Raw genomic sequence first — 20,552 nt, 5'->3', positions numbered from 1 at the left:
TAGTTTATTGTAGAGTAAGTAAATGGAGATTTGTGACATTTATGAATTAGCATCATTTTGCGTCATCATTGGCAGGTGTAGCGTCACACCACAGCATCTGTGAAATGCAGTGAGTTGCGTTGTGGGATCCATGCCATGGACACTGCTCGTTTGTTCCCAAGGCCTTTTTTTTCCACATCACACGTTATAACTTGTCATGGTGGTAAAAGCCCAGGAGTTAATACAAACATCGACAATGGCTCTATTCTATTTAGGCGTCCTAGTAAGCCATGAGAGTGTGACACACAATACCAGGACCCTGAAACTGAAGAAAGCTAAATGGAATTCAGCCACCATTGTTGTCATCGTCTACACCTGTGTTTTTACTACTGGGAGGTGGGGAAATGTCTTCTGCCAAAAAACATGTTTTTTAGGCCACTTTATATTTTATACATTTCAAATTCATAATTTGGTGTAATTCATTTAATATGGTGTGGACAGAACATATACTGCACCATATAGGTGATAACGGAGATTTCAGACACATCCCTAGAGGTTTCACAAGGAGAACATCAAAGCAGGTGCACCAATGGATGCATAGCAGAGACTCCGAGTAAATGAGCAATTTCACTTTTAAAATAGTCAAATGACATATAATCCATTTTAAATACATAAAGTGTGCAAAATGTGAGTGGGGTTTGAATTCCTTCCAAACATCTGAGCGGATATAGATAATAACATTTGACTCACAATAATGAAAACAAAACGGGACATATTTTTGCTTTAATCGTTTCCAAAGGCCACCGTAGAAACTAAACCAATACTACACCTCGTGTTGTTATTAGCAATATTAAATCAGTGAGAGCGTCTCTGTTGTGCAGCGGTCTGGTTTGACACCTGTCATCCTGAGCATCAGCACCACCGGTGGGTTTAGTATCATCTATCACATGGCCTCCTACGGCTCGATGCTAATGATTACAGCTACTACCGTGTAAATAACCAGGCGTTACCGTCTTATCGGTGCACGAACAGGTAGCAGGCTGCACATCTTTCCTCGCCGTTATTGCATTTCCGTTAAATGTCTCCGGTTTGCACGGAGAGCACTGTTTTTTTCAGCCGCTTTTGTGCAGCGCACACACACACACACACACACACACGCGCACACACACACACACAGCCCCCCTGCCACTCCACACAGCTAGATACGCTAATTACGAGGCTACAGCTAGCGGTAAAAGGACAGTGTGGCTGCTCGAGAGAATCGTTTGCATTCCTTACCAAATTGAATTCTTTATTTTGAACTGTAACGCGTTAGCCTCGGGCCCCTGGAGTCCTGGCACCAGCGCTGGAAGAGAGCCTAATCCCGAGGCAGGCTTCTGACCAGGTTGTTGTTGATCATCAGCCATCGCGATGGAGGGGTTGGTGGGGGAGCTTTAACAAGTAGGCCTCATCCCCGGCTGTGCGCTGCACCGGACCCACCGCTGCTGGAGCGGCTCAGTCAGCTAGGACAGCCCGCTGAATCCACCGCAGAGCATGGCTACGAACACTGTGATCTGACCCGCGCAAAAATTAAAAATTAAACCAAAAATAACACCCGGGAATACAAAAGGCATTTCGCAGAGGTCTCTCTCCGCTGCCGCAAATAGCACGCCTGCAGCAGCCAGCAGCAGCTACAGACGAGCTCGGCTGCGTCAAGTTACGCACAAGAAGCCCGGAAGTAGGCGGGGATTCTGCCTTCAAAATAAAAGCATACGATTTTAACTGTTTACAGGACAGTTTTACATGTGTGTCGTATAATAACCACATGACCAGATGTACATTCAAATAGTATTTAGTATTAAAAACACAGCACAAGGACTGTCGATTTGTTTTCACCCCATCACTTACATTGGAAGCACATCATGAAAGGACATTTTAATGACCAGTATAAACAGGAGTAATGATTATAGTAAGCAAACACTCTTTCAATGTACACATTGGAACCTGGCTATTGTTTTAAGACAGACTTGATAAACCATGAACCTGCACAGAGTGATGTGGTGTTAGTGTGTGCACCAGGTCCAGAAAAAACTCCTCGGAGCCCTCAGTCAAAAAAGGAAAGGAGCTGTGGGCCCCTACTGAGCCGTGGTTCCTCCCACTATGGGAGAGTTCCTATGCTAGAATACAACATGTCACTTTATATTGTTATTCTGCAATAATCTAATTACCTGAAACGAATTGCCAAATAATGAACCTGCTGTAGGCACCCCTTATACTGTATACATAATACAGAAAGTCCTCCCTTTGACTACTGGCCCTTTTCAACCAACCCAGGAACTAAAAAGACCCGCTGGGACTAAATGCAGTGTCTAAATGTTCAAATGAAGCCAACCCAGGACTGTTTGTAAGAAAATGTATTTGCAACTATTTTGACAGTCTATTAATCGATTTAGTTACTTTAGTAAAAATATGAAAACACTTTTCATATGTGAGAAATATGAATATTACCTGAATATGTTTGGGTTTTGGACTTGGACTGGTTGGACAATACAACAGTAGTTTGAATATGTCATCCTAGGCTCTGGGAATATATTCTGCAAAATTGATAGAAAAGATTATTCAATTTCAATTATTTGAAAGTAAATCCTTTTGTTTAATTTTCAGAGGTAACTAATATTCCCTCTTCTGTCAAATGGCAAATACTTGTTGATAAACAAATGCATACTTGTACTGTTATTCTTCCAGTTGCTGTGCGTGTGTTTTTAACAGAGTTTTAATTTTAAAATCCAGACGGGGATTTAAGTTTTGTATTGTGTTTCCTCTAACTTGACGCTGATCTGTGTGCTGCAGTTCTGCCATCAGCCGCCAGGGGCGCTGCTGCAGGAAGCTGTTTGATCAGATAGTGACAATGACGGGTAAACAGCCAGGATGATATCACCTCACCATGTACACCGGTCATTATCGATCCAATGATCCACCAATATGTTTCAATCAAATGATCATCTGATCAGACTTTCGGTGAAGAAAGAAATGTTGAAACATCAAACAGATTACTCCAAGATGTCTCTTTGCTCATCACACAGTTGAGACTATACTATTTTTTCCTTCGGCTGAAATCTGAGACACAGCTGGCAGAAAAAAATAACCTGAGAGGATGATTTGGATCAAGGCTGTCTGTACCAGATATACATATAACGTTCACTTATGTCACACCAGTGAACCTGCTTGAAAATAACAGCTATTAGGCTACACACGTGTCCAGTATTAATTTGATTATAATCACTGTATTGACCTACTAAACATATGAGTGATGTTTTTATATCTCCTTCGTGAAAACAGAAAGTCAGAAGAATGAAGCCACCAGGTCAAGAAAAACAAGACCTGAATAATTTCTTTCATCGTGATTTATTTTATGCCGCCATCTGTTGATGGAAACAGGTAATGTTACTCCACTGACGCCATGGACATGAAACATAATGCAAGACAGCAATAGACTCACACACACACACACACACACACACACACACACACACACACAGACACACACGTGTGAAAGGCATGTATGGACAAGTATACAGTGACGCGGATGACTTAATACCCGTTAAGATAAGAATAACAGGAACGAGAGGGAATAATGTATATGTTGTTTCCTGGTTTCAGTTTGTTCAGTTTCAGGGCGTGTAGTTGCTCTGCTCCAGTTTTGTTTGTTTAATGTCTCTTAGCAAATTATGTGACTAATTTCGTGTTTGTCTTCTGCAGTGAGGAGGCGTTTTTTTTAGTGCACAGAAGTTATGATGAATTTGTACTTTTTCCATTTCCATTTTATAATACTTTAATACTATTATACCTTCACTCCACTACATTTGTTGGGGGATCATTTTACTTACAGATTACTTTGCAGATTCAACAAAATAAAAGCTCCTAAAATATTATATGATTTTTTTTAAATACCCAGCAATCAGTTGAAATCACACCCGCCTTTGACATTTTGAACATGTTTACACACATGCATCACATTTCATAATGTCATAATTCTCTGAAATGGGCCATTCTGCATATTGAGTACTTTTACTTTTGGTCAATGTGTATTTCTACACTGTGGCATTGCTACTTTTACTTAAATAAAGATCAGAGTACTTCTTCCACCACTGCTGAAAATAATGAACTATAGTTGACCACCTTTTAGATTTTAAAGGACTAAGCGTGCATGTATGTGTGTGTGTGTGTGTGTGTGTGTGTGTGTGTGTGTGTGTGTGTGTTTGTGTGTGGTTTAGGGGAGAACAGGTCAGAACCTGATTTAAGTGAAGTCACTCATGCTCAGTTGTATCAGCTGCTTACACACCAAGAAGAAGCCACACTCACAAACAAGTGTGACGAATGTTTTTGGTTTAATGTTTCGCTACACAAACGTCTCTTATACACCAAAGCACCAAAACAGTCAGAATAGATAAATGGTAACGTCTTACATTTTGAAGTATTGTCAGTAATTTGACCTCACACAATGTAATGATATAAATAAGAGGACACAAGATATAAAACAATGCTTAAGAAAAACAATTGGGAGACTGGAAGTATTAAAACAGAGAGTTCTATTTGAATATGATTTATTTTGTGGGGATAATTGTCCAATTGGGTGTGCTTTTGTCTTACAAGGACACCCTACTTCTAAATAATACATATTATATATTTCTATAATCAGTTAAATGCCAGTATTACACCACGTTAATTTTTCTATCATGCATAATCTTCATCATATCGTTTCATTGTTTGGCACAAATCCGTTTTCAAAGCTGATTCATACTTGAAAATGACACAAGATCCCTTTATATTGGAGAGTCTTTTAACTGGTGTGTTTAAAATATTCTCCAATAAACTTTTGCGTTATTCTGAAACTTCTGGCCTGTTAGAAGATAACTGAAATGGCGCCACAAATACTTGCTATCTACAACTAATGCTAGAACACAAGCGGGGCCATCCACTGTGCAGCGTTTTAGAGTTTCAGAAAGCTCTTTAATGTGTGAATGAGGACATTATTCTCAGAATTCATTAACGTGTATAGGTTAATGATCAGATAATCGGTTTGTTTCCAACACCCTGTATAGTGATGCAGGTTGATGTGCTTAATATGAATGAATCTTTTAAATAAAATGCATGAAAATGAATTACTGATAGTTGCTTACAGAATTTGAGCCCCCAATCTTACAGCTGGTATTTATTCCTCACTATGCTGATGATATTGTTCTTTAGCTGAGACATAAAAAGACCAGAGGATTATGTTAAGTGTTGTTTTATACTGGTGGTGTGATCATACACTTTTTCCGAAAAAAGTCATATATTTTAGGAGAAAGTTGACAAAAAAAAAAATGTACATTTTGGTTTTACACTGATACCTACATTCTGAAGTGTATAAATCTTGTGTTAGATCTTAAAATAATCTGTGGTGTTGGGGGATCGCAAACAAATAGGAGATGTTATGCAGAACAGAACTATGACTGTTTCCTGGAGAGCAGAACAAATGGTCACAAATTATGGGACATATGAGGAGGAAGCCATGTGAGACATGAGGTTTGTATGGGCGGCTATAAATATTACACATATTTGATATGATATACTACGCTTCTATAATCAGAAATTAGGGTCTTATGTGCATTGCAACCTCTGGTGTATGACATTCAAATAAAGCTTTCATTGATCGTACTAAAGGCCAACAGAAATTTATATTTTTTTAAACATGAAAACTATAATAAAAGTCATTGGGTGTTTTTGGAATCGTCTCTGAAATTGTAAAACATTTCCTCATATAATAACAGGCTTCAATTATAGGATCGGACCACCAAAATGTCTATTTTATTACTGCTGATGTAATTGAATCAAATAAGTCTTTGCTTCAACATTTAGATATTCTTGACAATTTCTTCTTCTCTCCACAACGTATCTTTCTCACACAAACACACACACACACACACACACACACACACAGACACATCCCTCAAACCTCATCATTTGCTAGCAACACCGGAGGTGTGGAACAGTGACACTTCATCTAAATCTCAAGAAAATGTTGTTTCCTTGTTAGTCATTGTTTTCTCACTCTATTTGTGACCTTCGGTTGCTGGCTATTCTGGACTGATTTATTTCACTGTCAATCTCCTGTCACTACTGATTTGGACTGGAAGGTCTCATCTCAGCAGTCTTTGCCCTTGCTCATTCTTCCGAATGTTAAGATTTACACAACACTCTTACAAAGTTGCTGCCATTTTTGTGACCAATTCACAAGATCTCCTCGATGTAGCTTACTTCGTTCATAGTCATGTGTCGACTTACTTTTTAGAGGAATTATTTCACGTCACGCTGTGCCATATTTAACAAGCACGTGCAGGGAAAACTACTTCAATAGAACTCAAATAGAACAACACATATTGTATAAAAATAAATATACACAGACAAAGCTGACAAGGACCATCCAGTCTGCAATAATCAACGTTAGATTTGATTTTTTCAGTTTATTATGTTCGAAGAGAAATGCAATTACAGCTTATATCATGTACATTTTGCTGTATATTGTAGTTTAAAATATACAGTCCAGGTTAGCACACTTAAACACGTGTCTTCAAACATGACGTATTTGTTTGTTGTCGATTTCATTAGCTGCTCCCTGGAAATCGAGCAGGTTTAGACTGTCAGTGTCCTGAAGCTACCGGTCTTCTCCTTTTACTCTGGTGAATGTGGGACAGCGAGGTCACCGTGGTGCAGAGGTTGGTGAGTCGGGCTCTTACGTGCACCAGGCAGCCATGGCTGCTCCAATCCTCTTACAACCCCCACTTCTTCCAGGACTCAGGCCAGACTATAAGATCAGCTTGCCGTGCTCAGGTCTTATCCCGAAGATGCAGGAGATCCTGAGTACAGAGTCACGCCAGCAGGTATCAAACACCACAGCCAACACACATGCATGTGTATAGTTGGCCAGTTTTGCTTTTAAAATGCATTCACATACATGTCCTCTAAAGGAGAATATTTAAAGATATTTTTCTGTTTGAACTGCTTCAGAAGAAACTAAATACTGTAAGCAAATCATATGGTTAGTGTACAGTGTAAACCAACCTGGCAACCTCTACTTCAGGTACTCAAGTGCTCACCGAAAGAATTAGTTGTTTAAATTGATAGGAAAGGAACTAGAGCGGAAAGGATCAGTCGATAAATAGTCCATTAAAAGAACATTAATTGGTTACTATTTTGATAACAGATGAATTGTTTGAATCATGTTTTCAGGAAAATTGGCAAACATTCTATTGTTCCAGCTGTTAAAATATAAGGATGTGCTTATTGGGCCAACAAACCAATTTGAATACATCAACTTGGCTTACGGTAAATGATAACAGTACTTTTACTTATTTTTCTAGAGACAATTTTTTTCATTGATTAACTGAAAAAACAACCTGCAGATTAATGAATAATAAAAATTAAATAATTGTCAGTTGCAATCCAAAAAGTAACCAACGGTATTGTTGTCTTTTTTTGTAAAAACCAAACCTAACAAATAGGATCCACTGTGTGCCTGCAACAAGGAAGAAATGTTTGAAATTGTAATTCAAATACTGTTATATCCCAAAAATAGCACTGCTAATTCCAAAATGCAACGGTACTTTTGTCCACGCTTGCTTTTGGTTCATCTATTCAGTACCAGGGTGCAGTATGGGAGTCCCTGGCTTTGACGTCACTTACGCAACCTATCCCAGGCCGGGCTGTTATTGCAGACTTTATACAGCGTCGTTTTTTTTCTTCTTCTTCTTCTCCCCCATTTTCTTGGCATCCTGTGGAAGAGCGGATGGGAAATTCTGATGTCATCAACCTTGGCACAGCAGGACACAGGAGCATGCAGACCCTCAGGGTGCCACGATTGGTGCCCATGTGTTTGTGCCCCGTAGATGGTGAAATAGATGGTGTGGTGCTGCCTGCCTGTGCTGCACCTGCGTCCCAGCATGCTGATTGATCAGTTTGGTCATGTGGAATGTCACCATCTGCTCCCCAGTCCCACTCACCCCTTCTTGTGTGAATGCCAATCACTGGCAGGAAGATAGTTATTTAAGCCATGTCAAATCAGGCGCATGACGATGAGCAATATGCCGGCAACACTAAAAATGTGTGTTGCAGGCGTAGGATGCACAAGAGCATAATACTGCAGGAATATGATGTTGCATACTGTAAGATTCTTACAGTAAAAGGACAACCATGACTTCAGACTCAAAGGGGTGAATGCTTTTCTTTTTGTTCTCATTGGTTGGCCACATCAAAATAGAACAGAATCAGATTTTATGCCACTCACTAATATATTCTGCAGATAAAATGAATTTTGATAACCTTGGGCTGCTATGATGACGTGATTGCCTGCATGTGTTTTCATTTGTTGGCATGACAAAGTCTCCATTTCCTTTCTTGTATTTTGAGCCCGGCTCCTTCTCTATGTCTCCTCCATCCCCTTCAGTTGCTCTTCTTTTGGCCTCTTAATGGCCGACAACATATCAGGGGGCCATCAGCGGTGACATTCTTCATTGTAGAGCGTCATAACCAATGACATTTCAACCATGGGAAAATAAAGATATGCAAATCTGAACTCATTAACATTTGCATTACCTGTTTGAATAATCGCACTCCTGACAAGACTGCAATTAACTAAGATTGATGCAAAGTTCAGGGTTAGGGGACTGCATATATTTGCTCTTGGATCATTTACCCAAGATGTGTGTGTGTGTGTGTGTGTGTGTGTGTGTGTGTGTGTGTTCTGCATGCTTAGTGTGTCAGATAGGAGAACTGATCTCTGTCAGAGGAAAAGGTCATTCAGCAGCCACTGGTGTTCCTGAAACACTATTACTTGTATAAGTCCTGAATAAGACACCTGCATTAAGAACATTTCCTCTTAATATCATCTATCCTAACTTAATGAAAAAAATAATCTTAGGACAGACACTATTACTAGAAGAAGAAGGAAATGTCCACGAATGATTGTTCTGTTGAAGATGAAGAGAGTGACCTGCTAACCCAGTTTACGCCAGCGTGGATAGTCGGGATTAGACTTTGACTTTAAGGAAGCTGAGTGGACTGCAGCTCACCTTCAGACAGATTTAAACCAGCAGACAATAGGTCGTTTTTTTCTGCTCTTACGTTAGTCTGCTTTCCGTTTCTTCCATGCTGCTTAAATAGTCTTCTTATAATTTAGGGATGGATATTTTCATCAACAATATCAGTGCTTTCATTTTTTATAAATATAGGCTGGCTATTTTTAAACTACACCCAGTATGCATTAAAAGTAAAACCCTGGGAAACCACAGCATACAGACTTAAACAGAAATAGGTATTAAGGAAGTATTCCACATTCACACAGTCGTGTGGCTTCAGTGTAAACACTGGAGGGTCACGATAAAGACTGTGCTGCTGTCTCAGTGGGAATTATTTGATTGGATTCTTGTGAGGTCTCTCTAGGACAAAAAGCCTTGCCAGGAAAGTATGGCACAGGTCTGAGCATCACGCCAACTGCAGTGTGTTGTTTTTTTCCTCTCTGGCGAACCGTATTTATGTAACACACTGAATACTGCACGAAAATACAGCAGGCCAGCCTCTTGTACTGTTTACACACCGTCTATTCTGGCTGTTCAAGTATTTAAACATGAGCAGTTCAGGCAGTTCACTTCCTAATGACGGTTTTCTGAGGGGTTTGTTTGCACATGCAGTAGGTCACTGGCAGTTTCAGCACCAGGTCAGCTGACAGTGGATTTAATCTCACACAGGAAGTCTCACTGTATAAGTGTTTTACATGAACAGCATCAACATCACCCAGACAGGCTACAGTAAAAATAACTTTTAACCCGGCCGCTGGAGGAGGTCAGCACGCCACACGTGCCTACAAACTAAAGATCTATTTGTGCATGTAGGTCAGACTGGGGTGTGTTAGCCTCTGTTTACTGGAAACCTCTACCTGTCGAACAGGAGATAATCTTCATGGCGTCGTCACTGCTTACAGGGTTTTCTGAGCTTGCACCAACATAGGGAGTCATATAAGGAGGCTAACAGCTGAACAACACACACACACACACACACACACACACACACACACACACACACACACACACACACACACACACACACACACACACAGTTGATGGCTCCCCCCCTCCTCTTCTTTTATCTGGTGTGGTCAAGGTGTTTGATCATGCGTGGGTGGGGGAATTCCCGGATTATAACAAGATATTTTCTTTATGCCATTTTGCACAAACAGATTCCTCAATAGTCAACACACAATAAACACTAAAAACTACAACCTGACTATGTTTCTTCTTTTTTGGTTGATAAAATAAAAAAACACTGCTTATAATATTGTGGAACAGGCTTGTAAGGACAGTAATAGCATCAACCATTGGCCACCCCTCTCTGCTGCCTGCAATGGTCCAGCCCGGATTTGCATAAGTTGTCTGCGGGTAGCTCCATGACCAGCAGGGGTACGTTAGGGGGGAAGGAGTGCATGTGGACTCCATACACATGAGTAAAGATACGGACAGACGAGCTGCTTGTGGACTGTATTGAGAGCCTCGCACTGAACCAGACGGAGTTATGTATTGTGCTCATCCTGCCTCAGGGACAGGCAACAACTCATTGATGTATTGCTACAACAAACCAGTGAGTACAATTCTTTTCCATGTTTCTATCGTGTTTTTTTGTTCAGAGGGTAAACGACACCGTGTGACGCGGCTGTTGCACTCTTTGATTGTCTTCTCAGATGTTCGGCTTGTTTGTTGACTTGAACAGTGAAACACGGTTTTTTCATCTGCTTTTGTTTATAGCGGTTGAAGAGAATGTTCTTTAACCGACACCCAACGTGTTATAACTTCACATATTCACATTTAGCATATTCGCGTTTTAATGAGGCATTTCCGATTTAGTGGGGCTGTTTCGTACTCGGCACATAACATTTGTTGGGATATAACGTTGTTTCGTGTATCTGGTTTGCATGTGTGTGTATCTTTCTCTGTTTGTGTGTGTGTGAGAGTGTGTGTAAGTGTGTCTGAGAGAGAGAGAGTGGGAAACAGTGGGAAAGAGGTTTTGATGTCAATGATTTGTGCTGAATGTATCATTGTCACTTCCGTCAGGAGTTGAGCACATGGTATGAAGCTTATTCTTTTCTAAAGTTCAGCGGTTGCAACTTGCCAGAGTTAATTCAGGACAAGAGTTTGTGTAACATTGTAAGGTAACAATCTCTAGGATGCCCATTGGTCACTTGTGTGTTCGGCTTTATTTAATAGCTTTTAATCCACATAAGAATGGCATTTCATAACAATTAAAATTGGGATTACTCACAAATCACAATACTTGAAGCACGAAAAGCACCTAGAATAATCGTATCGTTCAGTAACACTTCTCTCACGTGTGGTTTTTAACAAACTTGTGTTAAAATGCACCGCTGAGACTCGTGCTTCCTGTTCTCTAAGCGCCGTGTAGTCAAGCCTAGCAGCAGAACACATCTTGACATGAAGCAGATTGCTGCTATTTCTATTTGATTTAAACCCCGCTATGTTGGAGCAGTGCAGTCCCTCCACCACTGCTGCCATTATCAAAGGCAGCTTTGATCTCTGTGAGACTAACCATATCCAGACATCGTGGATCACAGAGGCAGAAAATTGGTTGCATGTGGCTGGAGTTGGCCATGGTGGAGCACAGCATAGGCCCTGAATAGCAAGTTGATACTTCACTCATCTAGCACGGTAATGCTCTGTGTATTTACAATGGGGGAAAACAGTGTAGCTGTTTGTTACACACATTACACATTTCCAGATTAAAATAACTTTTAAAATGCATTTAATAGGTTGTCAAAAAGGACTCGTGTTACAAATGAGTACTCCAAGCAAATATGAAGGTTTTATAGTATTTCAATCCTCTATTAATTGTGCTTTCTATTTGTTAAAAAGAGTCCCTTATCATTTGTGATGCAGTGATTGATGGCTCCTAAATCAATGCTATGTTAAAAGAAGATGACATGGTGACGGGCCCCTCTCCAGCGGGGGCCAGAGAGGGCGTGCTGGGGCGGGGGTGTGACCATTATTAACGGGTCGCCTGCTATGCTGATGGTAAGGAGGACAATTGGCTTTATCCTCCACCATATGCTGCCCATGGCGGCTTAGATGGGGCCCAGTGTCGGCAGGGGCTCCTCTGTTTGGCCTAGCCCACAATCACCATGGGACTCATGCCAGCCAGGGTCACGGCTGTGTGTGTGTGCGTGTGCACGTACGTGTGTGTGTGTGGGCTTAAGAGTGTGTGTCTTTGTGTGTGTGTGTGCGTGTGAGCCTGTGAGTGTGCTTGCACAAGCATACTCAAGAGAGTCTTTAATAGCCTGCTTTACAGAACTTGTCGTCCGGGTAACTGACACCCCATTGATGCTGTGCAGGGAGGTTTATTTTCATTTCCTGGGGCACATCAAAGCAATGGAGGGAGGTGCAGGTGCAGCCCAGACCTCTTGGTGTGTTTGAGTGAGTGAGCATGTGTTGGTGTGTTTTGTGTGCATATGTGCGGTTTTCTGGCCTTGTGCTTTACAATTAAAACCCAATGGTATCTTACGGTAAGTTCTTAGATCTATTTGCTATTTACAATATTTTGTTTCCTCCAGAAGGGCGTCATTAGGGAGACACTCGGTTCACTGTTTGGTTTCGTTCTGAGGACAAAGTGTGAGAAGGTCTGTAATTTAATTTATATTTGGGAGGGAATTGTATCCCAGTCTTCTGAAGCCAGCCGAACCTGATCATGATTAGGGCTGGGATTTCTCATGGTGAATGGTTCCTAAATCCGGATGAGGTGGTGCAGGGATCTGCAGCTTATGGATTATCGCAATAGCTTTAAGTGTGCATCAGCTCTCTGCTTTGTTTTTACAATACTGTTGCTTCAACTCACACTCGCAGTATTCACGCGGTTGTGCCAGTAAGATTGGTTTGAGTGTTCCAGACACGTAGAAAATAATTGTTTGTGTACATTATGTTATGGTTCAAAGTCAACAAAGCCTTAAATACTCTCTTCTCTTCAGGTTTATGGGCAGTCTCCCACTAATGACGACATCAACCAGAACTCATCTTCACATCCGTCCAACAAGGCCCACAGCAATGTGTTTGCAAGCACCTTCTTTGGTGAGCTCAAGAAAATCCAAAATATTCACACAATGAGATTTTTGGTGAATAATCATCGGTTATATGAGTATAATGACTCAGTGGGTAAAGACACACAATAGAACAGCTCGAAGTGTCTGATAATGTCAGAATTACATCACTTTACTGTAAACAGTACAGTCTCTCAAGTATCTAGTTATATGTAATATCGATATATTGCCCAGTAGCATCTAAGGACATATACACATATTAGTACTATGACTTTGCAAGGATACCAATACAGCCAGTAAGTTCAAGTATTTAATCAAAAACTAAAGGGATTCAAATTGGACCTGACGATGGCGCTACACAAAAAGCCAGAAGATCAACAAAGTAAAATTCCTCCTCAGGGGGACATGGGTGTTTGTATTGACTGACAGATAGGGCTTCATTGTTTCCATCGAGCTTCATGACTCGACTGGCTGCTTGAGATGCTGTTCCAGTGCAGGCTGTAACATATTGTTGCCTATTTTAGAGGGGATGAGCAACTCGCCTGACATCTGGAACGCTGTAAATGGGCTGAACCAGCAGGGCTATGAAGGTGCATTGGGAGCAGCCACAAACCACCAAACACAGCCGGGGAGCTACAGCAGCCTGCAGCCCCTACAACACAGTCACCTGGTGAGATTTACCTCCAGGAACCTTGGATGTTGACAGCACAGCGCCCCGTTCACCCCGGCTGATCATAATAACAGTGTGTGTCTGCTTACTGTTCAGGACTACTCTCCACAGTCCGTGATGGCTGCTGACATGAACAGGGGTCTCCCACCAATGTCCACTTTTCACCGCAACAATACAGCGTCACGCACTCCGCCAGTCAACACCTCAGAGAATTCAACAGGTGAGGAAATGGAGAAAATAGTCGTCAGTGCTTATTTCAACTCACGTTTGTCTGCTCTCTATTGTGATCATTTACAATGGGTGTTTTTCCTTCAGTCTCAGGGCCCGAGGGACATGTGTCAGGAGGGTCACAGACAGGCGATACCTTGGGCAAAGCTCTGGCCTCTGTAAGTATGCGCCACCTCAATCCAATTAGAACGGCTCATCTATGCCGTGTTATGTTCAAACAGTCAGGCCAGAGCGTCAGACCAAGCCCCGAGAGCCCCAGTGTTATAATGCAAAAGGAAAATAGTGCTTTGTCCCCGCCTGTAACAGACCAGTGCATAATAACGAAGGGCTAAGCTCCTGCTGCTGGACTTTTTATTGCCTGCTGACTAGTAAAATGACCAGAATTGATGAGTTTAGTTCATGTTACGAGCCTGCTCCAAAGGCTGTGGCAGCAGCTGTAAAACCTCACGCAGAAATGACAAGTTGTGCTTTCAAAATGATCCATGCCCGACTCTCCCCCTCCCCCCACTCCTCCCCCTCCCCCTCCTTCTCTCTCTCCCTGTCTGCTGCCAGATTTATTCCCCCGATCACACCAGCAGCAACTTCCCCTCCAGCTCGTCTACACCAGTGAGGTCTCCGTCCCCGCTGCAGAACGCAGCTGAACATGCAGGTAAACTGGAGTAACACGTGCTGCTATATGGCTGCTGCCCAGAGTGAAATAGTTTGTGTGTACATTCTGGGTTTTTTAACCCTTTTATGGTCTAATATGGTTGTTTTCTTCCTCTCAGGTACCAACATGTGGCCCCGGGGTTCAGTTCAGGCACCAGTGTCACCGCACTATGAGTCTTCACTTATATCATTGGTAAAGATCTAATAAGTTGTTATTACATGCCTAAAGTCTAAGATTAAATTATTGTTGTGTCCTATAGAGAACATGAGAATATATATATATATAAACATTGCAGCAAATATAATGAGGTAAGACTGAGAAGGATAATATATTCAATATAGAATACCTAGAGTGTATGTATATATATATATATATATATATATATATATATATATATTTAAGTGTATTAAAACCAATAATTAACATATAATGAATAAATGCATTGGTATGTTCACATACCTGGATAAATTTGGACCATTATGAAAATTCAAATACAACAATAATAACAACAATAATTATAGTAAACATTGTTTGCTGAATAAACCAGTCTTAAGGCTTGAGAATACCATGTTCAAAAAGAATTACATCCAGAAGAGACTTCAAATGAGGGCAAACTGAAGTAAAAAGTAATCTTACACATAGTTTATTGATAAAAGACCAGGAAGTCGCTGCACCTGGCCAAGAAATAGAGCCAGTCTAGCTGGTTCCAGTCTTAATGCTAAGTTAAGCTAACATGCTGCTGGCTGTAGCTTCATATTTAACACACACATATGATATCCATTTTGTCAGATCGCTCTAGCCAAGAATGTGAATAATTCCAAAATAATGTACTATTTCCCTGAGGTTTCTATCATTCAAATTAAAACATACCTTTCTTTGTGACTTACTTCACTGTTTTTGTCACAACTGAGCTCAAAAAACAGCCTTTTCTTTTTTTAAATAATTAATTTAGAGTTGAAATTTGGCAAAACAAAAAGGTCCCATCTTTCTTTAACTCAGAGTATATAAGCTGTGTCCTGATTGGCAAATACCACCAATAACTTGTTGTGTCTTGGCGTTTGCAGTCTCAGGTGGAGGACCGACTGGACAGACTGGACGATGTGATCCACGTCCTGAGGAACCACGCCGTGGGCCCCACGGCCGGCCTGCCCTCTGACATCCACGGCCTGCTAAACCAGAACCACCACGGCCACCTGGGATCTGCCAGCAGTCTGCCGCTCCCTTGCCATACTTCAGCCATGGTAAACGGCCATTTCTTTGAAGTTTTTATGGAAGGAGAGGGCAGCCTGTATGGAAACCCCATGTCGTGTGTGTGTGTGTGTGTGTGTGTGTGTCTGTGTGTGTGTGTGTGTGTGTGTGTGTGTGTGTGTGTGTGTGTGTGTGTGTGCTGGTGTTGAGTTACAGGAATTTTCCACCCGCTATGTCTGCATGTTTTCCTCATATAAAGGTTGTCGTCCTTGGAATAGGAAACTGAGCACAATGGGAGAGGGCTGTGCCGCGTTGCCCTTGTGTGGAGAGCGTACAGTATGTGCAGACTCTAATTCCACTGTGGGGTGGATGAGGGTCGCATGCATCGTAAAAATTCCCGTTCCAGTATGTTTTCAGCAGACCAGGGGATTTTGACCCAGCTGGAGTGGAAGTATATGCGGGGGAATGTTTTTTTTTTAAGTCTAATCCTTTGGGGGTATTAAATTCACTCACTTTTATTTTTCCAAATGATGTGTCTGTTAGAAGTGAATCATCATTCCTAAAGAGAATTAATGGTATGTGTAGAGAGTATTCAGTAGTTTTAAGGGAAGGATTAAGATTGTCTGAGATTAAATTAATTCTGTAAAGCGGGAGATCTACCCGGAAACAAGGAGGCAGATGTCGGTTTTGTGACTTCTTTGCCATTGGTTGGATCTAAAACTTGTATAAACCTACTGTATGTGACTGAGCCAGGCTTGCTGTCTCATAAACACATGAATGTTTCCCTTATCTTATCCCTTTTCTTTGTTTGTCGTAAAGGTTGACGCTGTAAATATGAACAACAACCACTCAGCCTTCCAGAGTCGCACACAAAATGGCCATCCGTACTCAGCCAGGCAGAGGACCCCGCTTCAGCCCATGCAAAGTGGAGGTAGAGGCTGCTGCAAATCTCACCTCCTATATCTCAACCTTTGAACCTTTGAGCCATAAATACTTAAGCTTTAATATATATATATATATATATATATATATATATATATATATATATACTGTATATATATATTTTTTTTATATTTTGTGTGATCTCCCACAGGAGGTCTTGGAGTTCAGAATAATCTGGAGCTGAAGATGGAAAGCAGGGAAAGGGAAGAGATGATGCACACCAGTCACAGCTCTGACAGCCAGAGATCAGATGATGAGAGCGAACTCAAAACACAAGGAGAAAACAGTGGAAGTAACAGGTAAACAGTCCCACTTACCTGCTAAGTGTATATATATATATTTAAAAAAAACAGAATTCACCCATTCAAAAAAAACTGTTTGTTAAAATGAATTGAGAAAGAATGTATTTTGTGACGGTAAAGTAGTAAAAAGGCAAGATTTAGAGACGTCTTATTTCACCAATTTAAAACGCTGTCGGACCCCCTGATGTGAAGGGCAGCTGTGTCCAGGCGAGCCCGTTTAGTTCTGCCTCATCTTTCTTCTTCATGTTACAGTGAATTAAACGAGGGGAAAAAAGAGGCGCTGCCAGGAAACGGCAGAGACATCAATGGTGTATTTTTGGTAGTGGGGTTATATTTTTAGTATCCTACCACTGCCCATGGTAGCCATTAAGACTAAAATAGAGTTACAGCCCTTAGTACCTACTAAGTGGAACTAACTATTAATTGTAAGTGTTTTTATTATTATTAATTAATTAAATGATTAATTCTGTATCAAAATGAGTCTACCATTAATATTCTGTTGCTCAACTATTAATCAACAATTGTTTCAGCCTTATTTTTGTCATCAGATCGTTTCGTGATCATTGATGATGGAGAATGTTATTCGATTTTAAATGTGCCAGTGATTTGGAGCCAGTGATTTGAAACCAGATTGAACATCTTGAGAGTCTCACAGTTTAATTTGAGTGTTCGTTCTGGTGTCTCGAGTTTCAGAGGTCACTTCAGGACATCAGCTCTGATGCCTGAGCACATCTTTTCTTTTTATTTATATCTATTATCTAGTTGAGGGAAATCGATGTCGACATATGAGGACAATCCTCCAGCAACAATTTCTCTACTGGACGTTTGTCTTTGTTTAGGATTCTTATTAAAATTTGACAATGATTGAAAATAAAACGATTTCTTTAAAACGGGAGTGCATCTCTTGACCGTCAGTGGACTGAGAAAGGATCATCTTAAAAAAAAATATTTTCAAAAAGAAATGCTATAAGCCCCTTTCACAGAACAAATGAAGATATATCAAATAACCTGAGGAGAATCAACAACGCGAGGTTCGCTCAGTGACCAGCAGAGGGCAGAGAGATCCACCGTATAACTGTGACCCACTGAAGCTCTTAGACCCGCTTAAGCTTGAATATCAACTTTAAAAACATGAATGTTTAAAAGAATCAGACAATAGATTAATGAGCTTCCTTACCAGCGTCTTCTCGTGTATGTCTCTTTGGTGTTGTAGTATCCATGAGGATGGGGATGAAGATCTGAGTCCGGAGCAGAAGGCCGAGCGTGAGCGCGGCAGGAGGATGGCCAACAACTCCCGCGAACGTCTGCGTGTGCGGGACATCAACGAGGCCTTCAAGGAGCTGGGGCACATGTGTGAGGTGCACCTGAACAATGAGAAGCCCCAGACCAAGCTGCTGGTGCTGCACCATGCCGTGTCAGTGATCCTCAGCCTGGAACAACAAGTCAGAGGTCAGTGGTTTCTTTAGATGGGCCCTTGTGTCTCTGTAAAGTCAAATGAGTAAAGGAGAGTGAGACAATATGATAGAAGCCTCCAACAAGGGGTTGGGAGTCAGTGTAGCAGATTAACCAGCTGGTTATAGACTCTAAACATGTTTTTAGCTGCAGTTTATCCAGACATTTAGGTCAATTCAATTTATTATCATTTATTTGGGGTCATATTTCTGATTAATTTTATTAACCCTCTGCTCCAGGGATATTTCTTGTATGCACTATTTTTAAAAAATTTGCCTAAAAATCTGTCCTTAATTTGGGACAAACGTGATAGTTTGCGATCGTTTTCCATTTTGTATCTAATTGACAAAACACAACAAATTACTAATTGATTGATGACTCATTTCCACTTCTGCCACCTAAATAGTTACTATTACTACTAGAGCAGGTTTAAAGCCACCATGACAGAAGTTTGTCACAACAATAATTGGTGATACACTGAGAGCTATAATGACTGAAAGGTCAACAGCCAACGCAGAATTCAACAGTTTCCCCAGAGCTAAAATTCCTGAATTTGCACTACAGAGAGGATGAAAATGAATAATGTCCAAGCACTACCACGCATCTTCAGCTTCTTTTTTTTTTAATTCAGTCAAACGCTAACTCATTGTCTGTTGAATCCCACAGAGAGGAACCTGAACCCGAAGGCAGCGTGTCTGCGGAGGAGAGAGGAAGAGAAGGCGTCTGCACTCATGACCGATCCACAGTCCATGCATCTCGCTTTCAATCCCGGCGTGACAGTCGCAGCGAACCCCATGGGCCACCTCTGATTATTGATCTGATAACAACTGCATCAAATCCAGCATAAAGTAGATACCATCAACTTACACAGTTACACTTATACAGTCATACATCTGTGATACACTTTAATCCTTTGCCAAAATGAGGCATGCATGTTATGTTTTTAATATTGTTGACCAAATGTTAATGCTACTAAACCATATTTGGAAAGAACTCCACATTAATAATGTTTAGATGAAAGGTCTAATGTTGTCATTATCTCTGTGTCTCAGATGTTGAGTGAAGAGCATCCCAGGAAACATCCAGCTGTTTTGGAGGTCCAGCATTTCTTCTGAATTCGGAGGTCGACCTCTCCGTTAAACAATCATCAGTCTAACTTTGTGCCTAAACTTTACTTGTAACAGACAAATGCATTGTAAGCTGCAGATGTTTTGTACATATTTTGTACATGTATTGATTATCTGTCCGTTTTCAATATATCTGAAAGGATGAAACCCAGTAGTTACGAGGGGTCATCTGCAGTTTTGATTTTTTTTGGCAGAGCCGTATTAACTTTCGGACAGATTTTTACAGTGTATCACTATTCACCACGTACACTCGTGATTTCCACCGAGCTCAGAGGACCGACATTCCCACATCTGTGTGTCCAGACAACGGATTTCATTTGTCCTGTGGTGTGCGTGTGTGTAAGTGTGTGAGCGTCTGTGTTTGTGTGAGTATTGCAGGAGTTTGACCATTCTGTGAATGAACAGATCTCCGAGAATGTTCTTTTAACACGTGGGCATCATCTGTTATCTGTATATTTGTTACAAATTTGTGTTATAGCACTGTTAACAGGATTACACTTAATGATACACTGGTGGAAAGAATCCATCCTCTTCTCAGTGTAATTATTGTTCTTCATACGTAGTCGAAGCTCTTTGCATGTTTAAGTTTTTCATAGAACAGTACATTTTTTTCTAAGTTATGTAACTTATCTTTTATACAAATATTGTGATTTTCATAATTTCTCTATTTACTTTTACACATTTGTGTGCCGTTTTACTAGATGTAGCCACATGTCATGCTCTGAGCAATACAGTATTACAGAATAATTGATGTCTTGTTTGCTTATCACTCTGCTGAACAAATAATAAATAATTATCAAAAACAATCTGTAATACTCCTATCATAACATGTACAGTATGTGTACAGTTGGAAATAGCCTACAGGCATGTGTCGAAATGATAATGTAGCAATAAATGTCTTTTCAAA

The 20,552-nt window shown here is 40.8% G+C and overlaps 2 protein-coding genes across 3 annotated transcripts in view; one reads left to right on the top strand and one right to left on the bottom strand.

The window, feature by feature from the left end:
- The window catches only part of rfx7b (regulatory factor X7b), a 29,904-nt gene extending 11,539 nt beyond the window's left edge, over window positions 1-18,365 (bottom strand). Inside the window, exons 1-2 of one of the 2 annotated variants that reach the window (XM_079163075.1) lie at window positions 18,244-18,365; window positions 1,258-1,532 (exon numbers count right to left, since the gene is read on the bottom strand). In XM_079163075.1, the coding sequence (XP_079019201.1) occupies window positions 1,258-1,385 (128 nt within the window). In that variant the 5' untranslated portion in view covers window positions 1,386-1,532; window positions 18,244-18,365. Of the gene's footprint in view, window positions 1-1,257; window positions 1,583-18,243 lie in introns of those variants that run through there. The other variant, XM_079163074.1, reaches the window with a different exon arrangement.
- On the top strand, window positions 10,488-20,544 carry LOC306698657 (transcription factor 12-like). Its single transcript, XM_079163076.1, has 13 exons — window positions 10,488-10,626; window positions 13,019-13,118; window positions 13,612-13,757; window positions 13,854-13,977; window positions 14,073-14,143; window positions 14,538-14,634; window positions 14,753-14,826; window positions 15,699-15,875; window positions 16,642-16,753; window positions 16,916-17,063; window positions 18,280-18,515; window positions 19,185-19,366; window positions 19,571-20,544. The coding sequence occupies exons 1-12, from the start codon at window positions 10,561-10,563 to the stop codon at window positions 19,325-19,327; spliced, it is 1,494 nt and encodes a 497-aa protein (XP_079019202.1). The 5' UTR covers window positions 10,488-10,560; the 3' UTR covers window positions 19,328-19,366; window positions 19,571-20,544.
- The last annotated feature ends 8 nt before the right edge of the window (window positions 20,545-20,552 follow it).

Source organism: Pholis gunnellus, assembly GCF_910591455.1.
Source record: "Pholis gunnellus genome assembly, chromosome: 7".
Classification (NCBI taxonomy): Eukaryota; Metazoa; Chordata; class Actinopteri; order Perciformes; family Pholidae; genus Pholis; species Pholis gunnellus.
Note: the sequence above shows the minus strand (reverse complement) of the source record. Positions and strands in the feature narration are given on the sequence as shown.

Coding starts and splice junctions, on each gene's coding strand:
- LOC306698657 (XM_079163076.1), top strand. CDS start 10,561: ATGTATTGTGCTCATCCTGCCTCAGGGACAGGCAACAACTCATTGATG. Junction 14,635..14,752: donor GAACGCAGCTGAACATGCAG/GTAAACTGGAGT, acceptor TCTTCCTCTCAG/GTACCAACATGTGGCCCCGG. Junction 16,754..16,915: donor TCAGCCCATGCAAAGTGGAG/GTAGAGGCTGCT, acceptor GATCTCCCACAG/GAGGTCTTGGAGTTCAGAAT.